The 18,126-nt window shown below is 46.5% G+C and overlaps 1 protein-coding gene across 1 annotated transcript in view; it reads right to left on the bottom strand.

The window, feature by feature from the left end:
- The window catches only part of DTNBP1 (dystrobrevin binding protein 1), a 163,804-nt gene extending 148,158 nt beyond the window's left edge, over window positions 1–15,646 (bottom strand). The window contains exon 1 of the mRNA XM_070405700.1: window positions 15,512–15,646. Coding sequence (XP_070261801.1) covers window positions 15,512–15,567 — 56 coding nt within the window. The 5' untranslated portion in view covers window positions 15,568–15,646. The remainder of the gene's footprint in view (window positions 1–15,511) is intronic.
- Window positions 15,647–18,126: the final 2,480 nt, after the last annotated feature.

Genomic DNA, 18,126 nt, shown 5'->3' with positions numbered 1-18,126 from the left:
TATATTCTATTTAACGTTTTCTGATAAACTCCTGGTCATTACTATGACTACCACTGACCACATTTTGTGGCAAAACAGTACTCTCCTCATGTTTCCAAGCTAGGGTTGCCTCTTCATTTACTAGCTTCATACCAATCCACACTAGTTTTTTAGTTTGTTTGGGATCCTGTGTCTATTTTTTCTAAATTTAAGTTTTTCCATCTCCACCACTGGCCATCTTACTGCTTCTGTGAGCTACTAAGTTATATAGTTATACAGCTTCTCACCTGTGAGCTACTAAGTTATATAGTTATACAGCTTCTCACCTTTCTACTTGTTTTTTTTAATTATTGGACTGGAAAACAGATATTGGGCCAGAGATAGATATATAAAGTGAAATAGGCTTTTCTATATATAAAATATAAAGTTCATAAACTTTGTATAATTTATTTCACTTCACTGGCCCACTGTTACCTTTTTTTTTTTTTTTGGCTGTGGACTCTGTACTATGTTATTGAGGTTGCCAAAAAGCAAATGCTAAATTATGATATAATCTCATACGAGATAGCATTGCTATACATGCTCTTTTTAAAAAATATTTTTTTTATTGATTTCAGGGAGGAAGGGAGAGGGAGAGATAGAAACATCAATGATGAGAGAGAATCATCGATCGGCTGCCTTGTGCAATTACCACACTGGGGATCAAGCCTTGGTCGGGAATCGAACCATGACCTTCTGTTTCATATGTCGATGCTTAACCATTGAACCATGATAGCTAGGCCATTCATGCTCTTCTTGATTACCGTACTTCAACAAATATTCATTTCTAAATAGAGTCTGAAACATAGGCCACGGTACCACTGCATGCCTTTACACAGCCTTTGTAAAAATAGAAATAATGCTCCTTCCTCAAGATACTTTACTGCCACCTGCCAGAAACTGTCCTAATATACAAGCTGACTCATGTACAAATGCCCCAACCCTGGGCTGTGCAGTGTATAACCTGCACAACTGTACATGCAAACCCTGACACAGGATCCCACCTTTTTTTGTCAATAATGCCTCGCTAAACATCAGACAGAAACTTCTGATCAAACAACTTTAACGAATTGGAATGCCAATTTCATACAAAGATATTTATATTATTCTATGTTCTTTTTCAAAAAATTAAAATATCAATGAGATTGATTTATCTACAATGTTAAAAAGACTCAATAATCTCTTTACTACAAACTAATTTGTATATATCTCTCCAGATGAGTCCAGGAAGTTGTATTTATTTCTTTTTATTCCTTTATTTAAAAATTTTTTTTATTGATCTCAGAGTGGGAGAGGGAGAGGTAGAAACATCAATGATGAGAATCATTCATCTGCTGCCTCTTACACACCCCCTACTGGGGATCAAGCCTGCAACCCAGGCATGTGACCTTGATTGGAATCAAACCCGGACCCTTCAGTCCACAGGCCAACCTTCTATCCAGTGATCCAAACCAGCTAGGGCTAGGAAGTTGTATTTAAAGAGTCTAACCTGTCATACAGAAACAAACACTTCCAACCAAGTTCACTTTGGAAACTTGTCAATCTGGGTTAAAGTAGGTTAAGCAACAACTAGGTAAAGTCATTTTGATTGCTATGCTCTACCATTTCCACTCCAAAGTGTGGGAAAGACACTTAGTTGTGACATCCTTGGGAGAATTATCCTAATCAGTCATTGCACGCCAAAGTATTTTTGTATTACTTTTAGTGATTCAGGAAAATTCCAATGGTTAGCTGTTAGAAGGATATTGAAAGAGAACTGCTAAGATCCTCTTTGGACCACTCTTACGTGACCTCACAAATATCTAGGTTGGTATTTCAAATATTTATTTCTAATCTTTCAGAAATAAGTCAGACGGAGAAAGACAAGGTGCTTACCAGAGGGAATAAGGGATGGGTGAAAAAGTGAAGGGGAATCTAGTCAGTAATAATAATAGTGTGATAACTTTACACAGTTGGTTACTAGACAGATGATTACTAGACTTAGTGTGGGGAGCACATCTTAAGATATAAATGTCAAATCACTATGTTATACACCTGAAACTAAAATATTGTACACCAAGTATACTTTAATTTAAAAAATAAGTAGTGCAAGTCTGTTAGGTAAAACATAAGACTACTAGGAAAAGGTTAAGTAGACTGGTTACTTTAGCAGTACAAAATAAAATATCTCTATCTATCCATATACTTATAACTATGATAAAAGAGAGAATAGAACAAAACACAAGTGTGAAATACTGCACAAATAAATGAGAAATAATCATCATTGCCATTGCTATTTGTTTTACTTTTGGTAAACTCAAATCACTGAATTTAAACTGGACATGGTATTATTAATCAACGTGAGACTGGTCAGTAAACCAGACAAGTAGAATAGGGAAACTGAGACAAGATAGCGAAACAAACTGACAGAGCAATTCACAACAGATACAGAAAGTCACCTCTCTAGAGATAACATCTAGGCCTCAGTTGCATTTCAGCTCCGGACCCAGGAAAGCGGCAGAACCAGGTGGGTGATACCAGTACCAACTGCAATGATTGAGGACCCCCTGCTCTGAAACTGACCAATCGGTGGAGAAGCACACCTAGAAAACTAATTAATATTCTGCTGAAACCCTCCCGAGAGACTTCCCCTAAGATTCCTGCCTGTGAGAAAGAGATAAACCCTCAGGACAAAGGACCCAGCTTGAGCACTCCCTCTGGGGAGCAGCCATTGCCATTGCCATTCCTTTTCTCTTCTTCCCCCACAGGAATGGGTCTCCTAAACCCTAAAGGACCCCATAAAGCTTGCAATCGGGAGCAATGGGCAGCGGCCCCTTGTCCCAGGCTAAGCCCTGAACCTGATTCCAAGGCCCACTTTTCTCTGACTTCCCAGAGAACTAGAGTGGCTTAGCCTAGGCCAGCCGTGGGCAAACTACGGCCCATTTGAAATGAATAAAACTAAAAAAAAAAAAAAAAAAAAAAAAGACCGTACCCTTTTATGTAATGACTAGAGGCCTGGTGCACAAAAATTTGTGCACTCGGCGGGCGGGGGGGGGGGGGGGGGGGGGCGGGGCGAGTCCCCCCCAGCCTGGCCTGTGCCCTCTCGCAGTCTGGGACCCCTCAGGAGATAACGACCTGCTGGCTTAGGCCTGCTCCTGGGTGGCAGAGGACAGGCCCAATCCATAGGTGCAGCCCCTGGTCAGGCTCAGAGCAGGGCCGATTGGGGAGTTGGGGCGGCGCCCCGTCATGCACAGAGCAGGGCGGATCGGGAGGTTGCAATGCCACCCTCAGTCACGCTCAGGGTAGGGCCGATTGGGGGGTTGGGGCACCGCCCCCTGTCACACTCAAGGCAGGGTCAATGGGGAGGTTGTGGCGCCACCCCCTGTCATGCACAGAGCAGGGCCCATCAGGGGGTTGGGGCGCTGGCCCCTGTCACTCACAGAGAAGGGCCGATAAGGGGGTACGGGGGGGTTCCCCCTGTCACTCACAGAGCAGGGCCCATCAGGGGGGTTGGGGCTCCGTACCCTGTCACACACAGAGGAGGGTCGATCAGGGGGGTTGAGGAGCTCCCACCTGTCACGCACAGAGCAGGGTCGATCAGGGGGTTGAGGAGCTCCCCCCTGTCACTCACAGAGTAGGGCTGATAGGGGAGCTGGGGCACAGCCCCCTGTCACACACAGAGCAGGGAGGATCAGGGGGTTGGGGTGCTGCACCCTGTCACACTCAGGGCAGGGCCAATGGGGAGGTTATGGCTCTACCCTGTCACACACAGAGCAAGGCCCGTAGAGGGGGGTTGGGGCGCCACCCTCTATCACCCACAGAGCAGGGCCGATCAGGGGTTTGGGGCGCCGCCACTGTCACACTCAGGGCAGGGCCGATGGAGAGGTTATGGCTCTACCCTGTCACACACAGAGCAGGGCCCGTGGGGGGGGGGGGGGGGGTGCTACACCCTGTCACACACAGAGCAGGTCCGATCAGGGGGTTAGTGCGCCGCACCCTGTCAAACACAGAGCCGCAGGGCGATCAGGGGATTGGGGAGCTCCCCCCTATCAGGCACAAAACAGGGCTGATCAGGGGGTTGGGGCGCCTTCCCCTGTCACGAACAGAGCAGGGTGGATAGGGAGGTTGTGGCCCCACACCCTGTCACACACAGAACTGCAGGGCTATCAGGGGTTTAGGGAGCTCCCCCCTGTCACAAACAGAGCCGCGGGGCAATCAGGAGATTGGGGAGGTCCCCCTTATCAGGCACAGAGCAGGGCTGACCAGGGGGTTGGGGCGCCTTCCCCTGTCACGAACAGAGGAGAGCGGATAGAGAGGTTGTGGCCCCGCCCCCTGTCACACACAGAGCCACAGGGTGATCAGGGGATTGGGGAGCTCCCCCCTATCAGGCACAGAGCAGGGCTGATCAGGGGGTTTGGGCGCTGCCCCCTGTCACACTGATCCCGGTACCAGGAGCCTTGCTGCTCCGCTGATCCCGGTGCCGGGAGGCATATTACCCTTTTACTACATAGGATAGAGGCCTGGTGCATGGGTAGGGGCTGGCTGGTTTGCCCTGAAGGGTGTCCTGGATCAGGGGGGGCGTCCCTACTGGGGTGCCTGGCCAGTCTGGGTGAGGGGCTGAGGGCTGTTATCCGGAAGCGGGTGACTGAAGCTCCCAACTGCTCCTTTTTTTCTTTTTTTCTTTTTTTATTCTGGGCCAGCTTTAGCTCTGAGGCCTCGCTGCTGAAAACATCGATACAATGTTGCGGTCTGGCTGGCTGAAGCCTGGCTGAATGAAAGCCGGTTTCTGGGGTTTTGTTTAGCTTATTTGCAACAGTACATAGTTGTTTAGAGTTGCAGCTGAGAGGCTGGCAAGTGAGGCGGGGAACATTGGAGTCCGCAGTCACTGGAGCAAGCAAGCCTCCCTGCTCACTTCAGTGCATGGCTGCTGGCCGCCATCTTGGCTGACAGTTAATTTGCATAAGGATATGCTGATTAGCCAATGGGAAGGGTAGCGGTTATATGCTAATTAGCATGTTTCTCTTTTATTAGTGTAGACTAGAGGCCCGGTGCACAAAACTTTGTGCACTTGGGGGTCCCTCAGCCCAGCCTGTGCCCTCTCGCGGTCTGGGACCCCTCGGGGGATGTCCACCTGCTGTTTTAGGCCTGCTCCCCGGGGGATTGTGCCTAAGCTGGTAGTGATACATCCCTTGGGGGATGTCCACTTGCCAGCGGGTCTAAGCTGCAGTTGAACATCCACAGAGCTGCTGAGGAGGCAGGAGAGGCTCCCACCATCGCTGCTGTGATGCTGTCAGCCTGGCTTGTGGCTGAGCAGAGCTCCGCCTGTGGGAGTGCACTGACTGCCAGGGGGCAGCTCCTGCATTGAGCATCTGCCCCCTGGTGGTCAGTGTGTGTCATAGTGTCCAGTCATTACCAGTCGTTCTGCTGTTAGAGTCAATTTGCACATTACCGCCCTAACGGGTTTGGCTCAGTGGATAGAGCATCGGCCTGCGGACTGAAGGGTCCCAGGTTCGATTCCCATCAAGGGCATGTACTCTGGTTGCCTACACATCCCCAGTAGGGGTGTGCAGGAGGCAGCTGATCGAAGTTTCGCTCTCATCGATGTTTCTAACTCTCTATCCCTCTCTCTTCCTCTCTGTAAAAAATCAATAAAATGTATTTGGAAAAAAAAATTGCATGTGCACATTACCCTTTTATCATATAGGATAGAAGCCTGGTGCACGGGTGGGAGCCAGCTGGTTTGCCCTGAAGAGTGTCCCTGATCAGGGTGGGCAGGGGACCCCCAGCTCCCTACGATCGCCCACGCTGCCCCTGCTCACGATCGCTGGCTCTGCCCATGCTCAGGCCTAACACCTCTGGCCAAGGCATTAGGCCTGGGCAAGGGACCACCAGCACCCCACTATCGCCAACTCGGCCCCTGTTCCCTGCGATTGACGGCTCCGCCCTAATGCCTCTCACCCAGGCATTAGGCCTGGGCAGGGGACCCACAGCTCTCCAAGGGACCTCCTGCTCCACCCCTTCCCAGGCCTAACGCCTGTGGCCAAAGCATTAGGCCTGGGCAGGGGACCCCAAGCTCCCACCATCAGCGACTCTGCCCCTGGTCCCCATGATCGCTGGCACTGCCCCTGCCCAGGCCTAATGCCTCTGTCCGAGGCATTAGGCCTGGGCAGGGAACCCTCCCAGCTGCAGCAGCCCCGTGATTGCTGGCACCGCCCCTGCCCTGCTGCAGCCACCCCCGATCCTGGGCTCTGCCCCTGCTGCAGCCGCCCCCCGATTGTGGGCTCCGCTCCTGCCCAGCTCCCATCACTGGCTCCACCCCTACTTCCCGCTATCACTGGCCAGTGCGGCAGAGGCGCAGGATTCTCTGATCATGGCTCTTAGCTCCCCCCTGGGTTTCCAATCACTGTCAGTGCCAGGGGGCTTCTTCCATGCTTTCCCTTTTGCCTCCCTGCATTGTGCCTACATATGCAAATTAACTGCCATCTTTGTTGGCAGTTAACCGCCATCTTGGCTGGTGATTAATTTGCATATCTCGCTAATTAGCCAATGAAAAGGGTAGCGGTCGTACGCTAATTACCATGTTTCTCTTTTATTAGTGTAGATGTTTACTTTGAATTTATATTAGTTCACACAAACACTCCATCCATGCTTTTGTTCCGGCCCTCCGGTCCAGTTTAAGAACCCATTGTGGCCCTTGAGTCAAAAAGTTTGCCCACCCCTGGCCTAGGCTCTCCTGTTGCTAAGCCCTTTCTTGTTTTACTGTCCCCATTTTTAATAACATTCCCTCATAGTTACCTTGACTCATGTTACGAAATTTTTCCTGCATGAAGTCAAGAACACACACACTACTGGCTGGCCCCAGCCAGACCCACAAGGGCCAGGTTCCCTTGCTGGTAACAAAAGTAATTCGTATTGAATGTCACAGCTTTTCTTCACTTGTACTTTTATAAAATGCTTATCTTGCATTATTGGTTAGTCAATTTATTGCATAATGTTAACCATTAATCCCAGTCATGTTAATACTTCAAATATCTTTAAAAGTGCAGAACTTTGAATTACTATGTAATGTTAGGATTCAATCAAGATCACTTTAAAAATAAACTAAACTTAATGTCTCATTTGTAATATATCAACTTTGGGATTTCCCCACTACCTTCCCTCAAATAAAGAAAAAAAGATTAGTTGGGAATAACAGAGAAAGAGGAGATGTTACAGGGAGTTGAAAATAAAATTGTTGAAGGGATCAATGAGAGTTTCTCCATGTGGCTCCTTAACAACCATCTGCTTTAAGAAATGGTCTTCAACCAAATGTAATGTGTGGAGCTTATCTGATCTGGATTTGAACAAATCAACTGTAAAAAGGCATTTCTAAAAGCCAGGAAATCAGATTATGGACTGTACAATTGATAGTATCAAAGAATTAGTGTTCATTTTGTTAGGTATGATACTGGCATTGCATTTATATAATACTAGAGGCCCAGTGCACAAAATTCGTGCAAGGCAGGGGGGTCCCTCAGCCCGGCCTGCACCCTCTCCAATCCAGGACCCCTCGGGGGAGGTCCAACTGCCTCTCGCAATCTGGGACCACTGGCTCCTAACCATTCGCCTGCCTGCCTGATCACCCCTAATACCTCTGCCTGCCTGCCTGATCACCCCTAACTGCTCCCCTACCGGCCTGATCGCCCTTAACTGCTCCCTTTACCAGCCTGATTGCTCCTAACCGCCTCTGCCTTGCCCCGCACCGAGGACCCAGGATTCCCTCCTCTGGCCAGTTGCAGGCACCCAGGACCTGGGCTTCCCTCCCTCTGGCCTAATGCCTGTGGCCAAAGCATTAGGCCTGGGCAGGGGACCCCAAGCTCCCACCATCAGCGACTCTGCCCCTGGAGCATCCAGGACCTGGGCCGACTTTGCTCGGGCCAGCTGCAGCCTCAGGCGCCTGGGACCGAGGGGTGTGCAGCTTGTCCCTCTCCTGGGCTGCAGGTACAGGCACAGCCGTTGGCTCCCAGGACTGTGAGGCGGGTGGCTTGTCCCTTTCCCAGGCTGGACCGCAAGTGCAGGTGCAGCCGCTTGTGCCCAGGACCATGGAGTCTGTGGGGCAAGTGGCTTGTCCCTCTCCCAGGCCGGGTCATAGGTGCAGGTGCAGCCACTCACACCTGGAACTGTGGAAACCGTGGGGCAGGCGGCTTGTCTCTCTCCTGAGCCACTGCCTAGCTGATTCCCATTACTCTCTCATGAGCTCATTTGTGCCTGGCTGGTCCCCATTCCTCTCTCCCCAGTGTTGAGTGTCTGAGCCCTTATGGTGTGAGGGTGTGATGACCATTTGCATATTAGCTCTTTATTATAACTGATGCATGAGAGATATAACAGACAAGTTCGAGATTTACTTTACAAATAAGGAGAGAGACAAAGCAAATGTGGCAATAGTTGATAATTATCGAATCTATCCAATGAACATATAGGGTTCATATTGTTCCAAAGACTTAACCTTAATTTGACACCAGCACATTTATTTCTTCAAGCTTTGTAAAAAATACTAACATGGAGGCATCTTACTAAGAAATGGAGGTGATTAGCAAAACTGCTTAAACAAAAATTCAAAAAGAAGTAGATTAAACAGAATGACACATTGAGCACTACAAAGCTTTTTAGATTATTCATCTTTTCTCATAAAACCTGTTCCATATAAACCATCAATGTGCCAAAATTCAGAATAGAAACTGAGAAAACAAAGTAGCTAGAAGGAAGTGGGAAACAATAAAGTTTAGGAGAAAAAAAAATTAAAAGGTTAAAATGATTCTCATTTATGTTGAAAAGTATATAATAAGCAACAGAAAAAGCAAAAAGTTACTTTCTGAAATACATTTGAGAACCAGAATTCAACTGAAATAGTTTACTATTTTTATTTTGAGATAACTCTACTTAAGTTTCTCACAGTAATCCTGTGCTGGAAACAACCCACGAATAAAGTCAATTTAATACAACACAATGTCATGACATGCTGAGAAGGAAATACTAATCTAGGTGTAATACTCCAGTTCCCTCAAACATAAAATAGTAGTATTAAACTGATTATAATGATTTGCCACAAGAATTAAATAAACTTCCAAATATGACTTAGCCAGCATTCTGTAAACTACAGAGCCAATTCAAATAAAAAGCATCACCATCAAGAAAGGTAAGAAACTATTACATTATTGGGCCAAGGTGAAATAAAGTGGAGGTCCCCCCCACCCGCCCCATGCACCAGTTCCTATAAAAGGCTTCGCCACTGTTCCTAACCTTCCTAATACCATATACCCTAGGAAGATACAAGTGCTGCTGTGTGAGCATATTAATATACAGACTTAAGTGAGCCACTTGACAATTATTTTCTACCAAAAGCAACTAATGCACTCCTTTGAGTTCAAAGCACTAAAACCTCAAATTCATCATAGCGCTTCAATATTTATTTTTAGATTGTTCCAAAGACTTAACCTTAATTTGACACCAGCACATTTATTTCTTCAAGCTTTGTAAAAAATACTAACATGGAGGCATCTTACTAAGAAATGGAGGTGATTAGCAAAACTGCTTAAACAAAAATTCAAAAAGAAGTAGATTAAACAGAACGACACATTGAGCACTACAATGATTGGTGAACAGAAAATGTGCTTTCTCTAGCTGATTCAATGGCATGGGGTGACCTCAGTGGCATTCTCTTTTTTGCACCTCAATTTTCTACTCATCTAACCTCATCAGCTATTATAAAAGATGAGGATGATTGCTGTAAAACACCACAAAATATATTTATTAGCATATTTTGCCATTTAGGTTCAATTCCTTTAATCATGTTCATGTCTTTATTATTCTGACTTTAAATTCTATTTCTGAATACAAATTCAATCTACTATATTTTCCATTAATGTTCAGTTGTGTTTTTTTTAACAAGTCAGAGAAACACAAAAGCATCAATCACACTTAAATGTACATATTACCTCATAAGCTCTAAGCCCTGAGAGATTCACACAAAAGCTACACAGACTCAGGAAAGGGAGAGAATTTAGTCTACACCCTAATTAATCCCAAATACATTTTTTGAGTTCTGACCTCTCTCCTGAGTTTCTTAAATATCCAACTGACTTTTGGATGTCAAGCTGTTAAGTTACCTCAAAACAAATTCACTGTCAATTGCCCCTTCTCTCTTAAAACTATTCTTACACTCTTTTATGTTGGTAAATGACATCATTTATTTAAGATATTCCAAAATTAACATCCTCAATTTCTTAACCTTTTTCACTTACTACATCTCACTATTTACAAATCTGATCAGAGCCTGTCATGTTCATTCCTTCCTTTAAATTTCTACCAGCACTGCTTTTTACCTTCTCTCACCTGGCTCATAACGATAGCCTCATAAATAACCTTCCTGTTCCCCACATCTAGTCCTCCTATCACACTGCCTCCCAAATTATCCTTCCAGAAATGCAGATAAGGCTCATGCTGTGCTCCCTTCCACAAAAAAATTTATTTTTTAATCTTATTTTACTAGAAGCCTCATGCACGAAATTCCTGCACGGGTAGGGTCCCTAGGCCTGGCCAGTGATCAGGGCCAATCTGTGGGGCAACCAGCAGGGCAATCGGGGGGCCCCCACTGGCACCTGCCTTGGCTGGCCTAGAGCCTGTGGGCAGCTCCTGCATTGAGCGTCTGCCCCCTGGTGGTCAGTGTGCATCATAGTGACCGGTCGTTCCACTGGTCATTCTGCTGTTCGGTCTATTTACATATTAGGCTTTTATTATATAGGATTTTATTTATTTTTATTGATTTCAGAGAGGAGGGGAGAGGGAGATAGAAACATCAATGATGAGAGATAACCATTGATCGGCTGCCTCCTGCATGCCCCCTACTGGGAATCAAACCCACAACCCAGCATGTGCCCTTGACCAGAATTGAACCAGGGACCCTGATACTCTATCCACTGAGCCAAACCAGTTAGGGCCTGATGCACGAAATTCATGCAAGGGGCTCATCCTTCACAGCCCCTCGCAGCCTCAGCTGGCCCTCGCAGCCCTGGCTTCGACCAGAAAGTCATCTGGACAGTCATTCTGCTGTCTGGTCTAATTAGCATATTAGCTCTTTATTATATAGGATGTGTGTGTGTGTGTGTGTGTGTGTGTGTGTAGGCACTGCTTAGTAAAGGCTATGCAAAACTGAGCATGTGACCTCTTAAATCATTTTTAAAAAAATAAATGGAAAATGTTTCCATGGAAAAGTGCAGTTTGAGAGCCTACCCTAGTGTCTGGCACATGGTAGCAAATCAGTAAGCATCTATTAGATGACGGTGAGTATTAAGATACTTTCTGCTTATTAAAAAGGTGAATAGTCCTGGAAAAGGTAACATTTCAGGCAAAACCTCATCATTTAAACACACTGAGATGAATAGATCCTCTCTTTTGAGCAGGTTTTGATACTATAGGAAGGGAAAAGAAAGAATGAGTATACTGGGCAGAGGTGGCTTTGAGGGGCAAACACCACGGTGTTGGTGGACAAGTAGTAACACATTTTCTATCCCTATGCACAGAACTTAGAGCATTACAAACAGGAAATGCCTGCTGGTTACAGGCAGCTGTAAACCATTAAGTAAATCTGATTTTCAGTTCCCTGAAGGGTTTTTCATGCCTGAATATGTCAATCCTGAGGTCTTTGGTCATAACCACTCCAAAGGTAAACTCAAAGACCAGAGTGGACTGCAGGACCCTGAGGTCTCGGAGTCTGCTGTCTTGCAGAGGAGGAGGGAGAGCGCTGCCACCATTTTGCCTGCAACACCTGCCCCTCTGTGCACACCACCACCAACAAGGTAACAAATAGGAAGTATCCAAAGCTGAAAGAAGTTGATGATATGCTTGGTGGAGCAGCTGCCTGGGAGAACATTGACTCTACAGCAGAGCCATGTCCCAAATGTGAGCATCCTCGTGTCTATTTCATGCAGCTTCAGAACCGTTCTGCAGATTAGCCAATGACCACCGTCTACAAGTGATGCAATGCTCAGTGTGGACACTGCTGGAGGGACTAGGGCCAGGCTGGCCCAGCTGAGTCAGGCCTGTTTACCTTATTCCCCAGAGTGGATTCCAAACTGGGAGCGAGCACTTGTGTTCTTTAGGGTCTTTCTTGGTGTGGTGGAAAGCTAACCTTTTTTAGGGTTGTTGGCCAGGGTGTCAAGAAATGGACAACCTGGCTGGCATGGCTCAGTGATTGAGCGTCGACCTATGAACCAGGAGGTCACGGTTCCATTGCCAGTCAGGGCACATGCCCAGGTTGCAGGCTCAATGCCCAGTGTGGGGCATGCAGGAGGCAGCCAATCAATAATTCTCTCTCATCACTGATGTTTCTATCTTTCTCTCCCTCTCCCTTTCTCTCTGAAATCAATAAAAATATATTTAAAAAAAGAAATGAACAGCCCATCTGCCAATCAGTGGATGAACTCATTACTGTCCAGGGAGATTTTGTGTGGGGGGAAGATTACCCACAGCTAAGTATACTCTGTTTAAGATCCTGGTCATTCATCTTTTATATTTATTAGCCAACTGATATTATTCTAGCATCAACCAATACTTTTAAATATTCATAGTGTTTGCACAACTAATAAAGAAAAACATTAATTTAGTTCATTTAGTTGTTTCTAAATATTTAACTGTTAATTGCAAACTTTTAATCAAATTTATTCTGAATAATTAAAATAAAAAGTTTAATACTGAAGAAAAAAGAAGACCAGGGTGGTGTAAAGTGTGCACTTCATTATATCTAAGTTTCCCTCAGAGCTCAAGCCATTCCCGAAAAAGCAGATATTCTATATGAACTCTCCAAAAGACTCTGAGTTCTGAGTGAGTTAAATCCAAACAGGACTCAAGTGAAGGGAAGAGTGAGGTCTAGAACCAATCCCCTCAATCCTTTTAGGCCACCTAGCCACCCACTTACATCAGAGAGGGACATAACACTAGGTTTGTCTCAATTTTGACATATTATGAATAAAAATTTACCAGAAAGCCCACAATCCATGGACAACCTATTGTCTCCCGCAGGCCACCAACATTCTCTACACTGCCCTTAACTGATGATCTTTAGTTTCATTCTTTCTAAGTTTAAATGGAAGGTAGAAATTCATGGCATTCATCAAATATGTGAAAATAAAGAATCTTATTTTACTCAAAAAATAAAAGTTAATTTTCCTACATTTAAGCTCCAGTTACATAAATTTCCAGAAATTGAAAATGAGCACTGAGATGAGGATGCTGCTCTCGATGACTGTGAGACCACACTGAAGCAGCTCGGAAAAAGCCTTCCAATTGTACTGATGGATTCCCTGGGGCAACGTGAACCCTTGAAGTTAGTTGCCAATTATCTGAGCTGCTCTGGCTTCTGTGGGCATTAACACCAAGTGGTCTAAAGGAATGCCAGGTCCAATTTGAAAACTGGGGAAGTGAGAGAGCCATGTCACTTTCATCTTTGAATCCCTCAGTGCCTTCATGCAATATACACATGTGCTGTGTTTAATTACATCTTTTCTCAGCAAGGCAAAATATTCAGTTGTGTAAAATAAGATAATCTCAAGCTAAATATGTAAGAGTTTACTAAAATAAAGTAAGTGGGGTTTTTCTTGGCAAGAACTGCACAGGAATTGGAGGACCTGACAAAAGTGAACATCAGAGTTTAGAGTTTCCAGTCACCTGGAAGAGAGCTATCACGTGGAGATGAGTTATTTCTCTGCCAGGTAACGGGCACACACTGGCAGTCCAGTAGTTTGTCAGCTGAGAGTGACCTGTATAAGGAGAAAGCCAACAAAGGGCCTAAATGGAATGAAAGGCCTCTCAGGCTGTCTAATCCCAAACTGGTCCCGCTCTATGGCATCTTTCAAGAAGCCAGTTTCCATGAGGTTCTAATCAGATCCCCACAAGTCTCTCCCTAAAGTCAGGTTACTCAGCTCCCCCAGGGTGATTATGGTCCAGAGTCCATACTCCTAGGTAAGTTTTAACTTTCTTAAGCAAAGGTCAGGTGTATAAATGGGTTCTGAGGTAACCACACCACCAGGAGAGTTACAGCAACTATCAGAAGACTGTTATTCCATCAAGGGATTCCTTGAAGTCACGATAACAGGTGTGTACCATGCTCATGTTACAAGTAGAGCATTCCAGCATCACACCAAAAATTCTCAATAATTTACACTCTGAAAAGAAGTTACTATTTAAATTTAAAGGGGGAGGAGGAGGATGCAAATATACAAGCACACCATCAATGAATGACTCCTACAGCATCTGTAATAAATATTATAAGAACACCAAAAATACCAAAAAGGCTTTATAGGTGGTAAGTGCTCAACTATTTGCCAGGTTGCTACTAAGCACACAAAAGGCAAACAACATATTAAACATTTTTGTCTAATAAGATAAAACTTTAGCTAACATCTTTCTCGTCAGAAATTTAAAACAGCATTTTCAAGATGCCCTCGTTATTCAGAGCATTTTCCAAAGGATTTGTGAGCTACAGGTGACAGATCCTTCATAAAGGTGACAACCTTTCTAAAGCAATGGAAAAATTAAAATGAATTAAGCACTAATAACGATAGTGACGGAGTAGTAACAGTAGTGACATACGTTTTACATGTTAGTCCATTAATCCTCACAACAATCCTTTATCCCAGGTGTAGCGCATCCTGGAAACTGTGGCAATTGAGTGATTTGCAGAGATATGCTTAAGTGACAGAGATGAGAACCTGTGATTCCCAGACTTTGCCACACACTGGAATCCCCTGGGGGTATTTAAAATTCCACTCCCGGCTCATTTAATTGGCATGAGCTGCGACCCAGGCGTCAGGATGGTTAAACGTGTCCAGGTGATTCTAAGCAAAGTGTGGGAAGCGCCTGGCTGCTGCTCTTAACCAGAAGGCATGAACAGTGTTGCTGCAGTTCTGTTGTTTCTCTTGCCCAAGAATGTCTTTGCTAAAACCCGGGCAAAGGGAGGGAAAGTAAAAGGGGAAGAGGCAGCAAACCTCGCCAGTTGCTACGGCGCGAACTGAAACCGGACGCAGCGCGCTGGGCCAGGGAAAGCTGCGGGGCCCGCCGGCGACCTGGGGACCTGGGGAGGGGCGGCGGTCCCCCGCCAGGTGGGGTCTCAGCACCGAGGCCGGCCGGCCGGTGTCCCGGCCGAGTCCCAAGCGCCGAGTGGGCGCGGGACCAGTCCCAAGCGCGCCCTCTCACATGACCGCCTCCTCCGGCCCGCGGACGCCGGGAGGGGGCCCGCGGATCCCCAGACCACCCGGCCCCCGGAGCGCGAGTCCGAGCAGCCCGTTGGGACCCAAGTTACTTTGTGCCGCCGGGCCGAGCCGGAAAGTTCGTTACTTTCCTCCGCGGAGCGGGGATGGGAGGCGCGGGACAGGACTGGACTGGGGTGCGGGAGGGGAGGAGGGCGGCGTCCCGGGCGGAGACCCGCCCCTCGGGCCGGCCCAGGCCCCCGGCTCCCTTGTCGTCCCCACCGAATACCCACCCGGAGGTGAAATCCTGCTGCACGCTCAGCAGCCGCTCCCGCAAGGTCTCCAGCATCGCCGCCGCCGCCGCGTCTCCTCCTCTCAGGTCTCAGGCCGCCGCTGCTGCCCTCGCCCCGCGCACCTGTCACCCCCGCGCCCGCTCCCGCGCAGCCCGCCCCGCCCCCGGCCGGCCCTCGGCCCCGCCGAAGCCCCTTCCGCGTTTCGGCCCGGCTCGCCGCTCTGGCCCCGCCCCGCGCCGGCCGCGCAGCCGCAGTGGGCCGCGCCGGGCTGGGCTGCGGAAAAGGGGCGGTCCTTCCCTCCCGCCAGGAAAGCGGGAGGCTAGGACGCGTTCTCCCGACCAACCCAGGCTTTCCCGTTTTTCTCTAAACTGGAAGTGGTATCGAGAAAGGAAGCCTTAAGTCAGGGGCTCTTTTGAGTGCAATGTTGGTTTTTACGGTTTGGAGGAGCGTTGAATAAATTCTTGCAAAGCGTACACCTCCCTGTAGCAAATCGTTTCACAGACTCTGGGTCAAAGGTCTGACTCCACTGGTGTTGATCTTGGATGCGATGGTTAACAGTTCTGAGCCTCAGTTTCTTCATTCATAAAGCGGCAGTTCCTTGCCCCATTCTTAAGACACATTCTTCTCTTGACTGCAAGGACACCATACTTCCACTCCTCCTTTGTCTCCATTCCTGTTTCAACAGCTGCTCCCAAGGTGACATCTCCAGCTTCCCTCTCATCTCCACCTGTGCTCTCTGCCTGGATTCTTCTATCCATCACCATGCTATAAATTATCTCAAGGCACGGATGATGCCCAAATCTCCATCTGCAGCCCTGTCCTTCCGCCCCTCCTTCTTATATCAGTTGTATCCAATAGGCATCTCAAACCAAACATACCCAAAATTGAAAATTTGCATACTCACCTCCTCACCTATGCATCCCCCAGTCTTTCCCATTTTGGTACATAGCACCACCATCCACAAAGTTGTTCAAGTTTAGCCACCTGAAATCTCCCCCTGGTTCCTCTCCTTTTCTTCATATTAACACATCAAATCCAGTTAATTCTATTTCTAAAGTAATGCTGAATACTGGAACCTGCCCCCCTTTCTCCATCTTCACTACCATCACCCTAGTCCAAGGCACCATCATCTTTCACCAGGAACACCGACAGCTCTCCTGATTCTACTCTTATGCCACCCACACCCCTGTAATCCATCTTTGACACAGCAGCCAAATAAAGTTACTTAAAAGAGCAATCACATCATGTTGCTCTCCTGCTTAAAATCCTTCAGTTGCTTCATGTGCCCTTAGCATAAAATTCAAACTCCTTATTTGGCTTACAAAGTCCTAATATTTGAATCCTTCCCAATACTCCATCCAAAGCAAGTAATATTCACCTATTGGGTCCTTGATATTTAAGTCACACCAACCTTTTGTGTATGCATGTTCCTTGCAAATTCCAGGTTCATTTCTACTCTGAGGCTTTTTCACAGGCTCTTCTCCAAACTGTCCCATAGCTGGTTTGTTCATGGCATTCAGGTCTGTACTTAAATATCATCTCCTGAATCTTCCCTGACTATCAAGTTTCCCGCCCAATCACTTCCTATCACACAACCCGTTTCTCAACTTAGTATACGTTACTATCTGATCATTTATTGAAGAGTTATTTAATTTTTAAAGTTATTTATTTACACATTTATTTTAAAACCAAGATTGGGACCAGGGTGAGCAGATAAGGCATTCACCTCAGATGCAAAATTGAAGGGGGAACTGAAAAGCTCAGTAATCAAGATGAATAATATTTTAATGCACTATTTAAAATTTTTGAAGTTAGTTCAAAAAAATCTGTGAAGAACAAAATATTACAAATTTAAACAAAGCCAGAATTTGATGGGGCTGAAATTGGATGAGGTGAGGGAGGTAGGCTGTACAAGTATAGACACTAATATAAACTGCCTTATCTGTCAAGATTTAACTCCGTTTTATTTAGCTCTGAGTCCCCAGCACCTAAAACAGTAAATGATACCTAGTAGAAACTTACATACCATTGTTGATTGGTTTGTTATGGAATTAAATTAGATAAGGTACTCAGCTTATGGTTAGGGAGAACACCGCTTCTCCACTCTTGATGTTTTCTCCATAAGGAGGACCCTCCACTAGTCTAATACTTCAGGCCTTTCCTGGTGGAGGAGAGGTGAGCTAGGGAATAAGGAGCCTGCGCCTACACTCGCTTCTTTACCTTGGGTGCAAACTTCCAACAAAGAGCACTCACTTTGCACAGCCAGTGTGGTTCAGTGGTTAAGAGTCAACCCATGAACCAGGAAGTCACAGTTTGATTCCTGGTCAGGGCACATACCTGGGTTACAGGATCAATCCCCAGTAGGGGGCATGCAGGAGGCAGCTGATCCATGATTCTCTCTCATCATTGATGTTTCTATCCCTCTTTCCCTCTCCCTTCCTCTCTCTGAAATCAATCAAAACATATTAAAAATATTTTTTTCAAAAGAGCACCCACTTTAAGGCCAGGGTCCCCAGGAAGGAAGGAGGCTGGGGTGACCCAGAGCTTTCTGTGAGTGGGTGGGCAAGTCTTAACCTAAATTTCAGTATTAGGAGTTCTGCTCACCCATGAATATA

The sequence above is a fragment of the Myotis yumanensis genome, unplaced genomic scaffold (assembly GCF_028538775.1).
Source record: "Myotis yumanensis isolate MYYU_CA2020_CCGP unplaced genomic scaffold, mMyoYum1.0.hap1 SCAF_2, whole genome shotgun sequence".
Classification (NCBI taxonomy): Eukaryota; Metazoa; Chordata; class Mammalia; order Chiroptera; family Vespertilionidae; genus Myotis; species Myotis yumanensis.
Note: the sequence above shows the minus strand (reverse complement) of the source record. Positions and strands in the feature narration are given on the sequence as shown.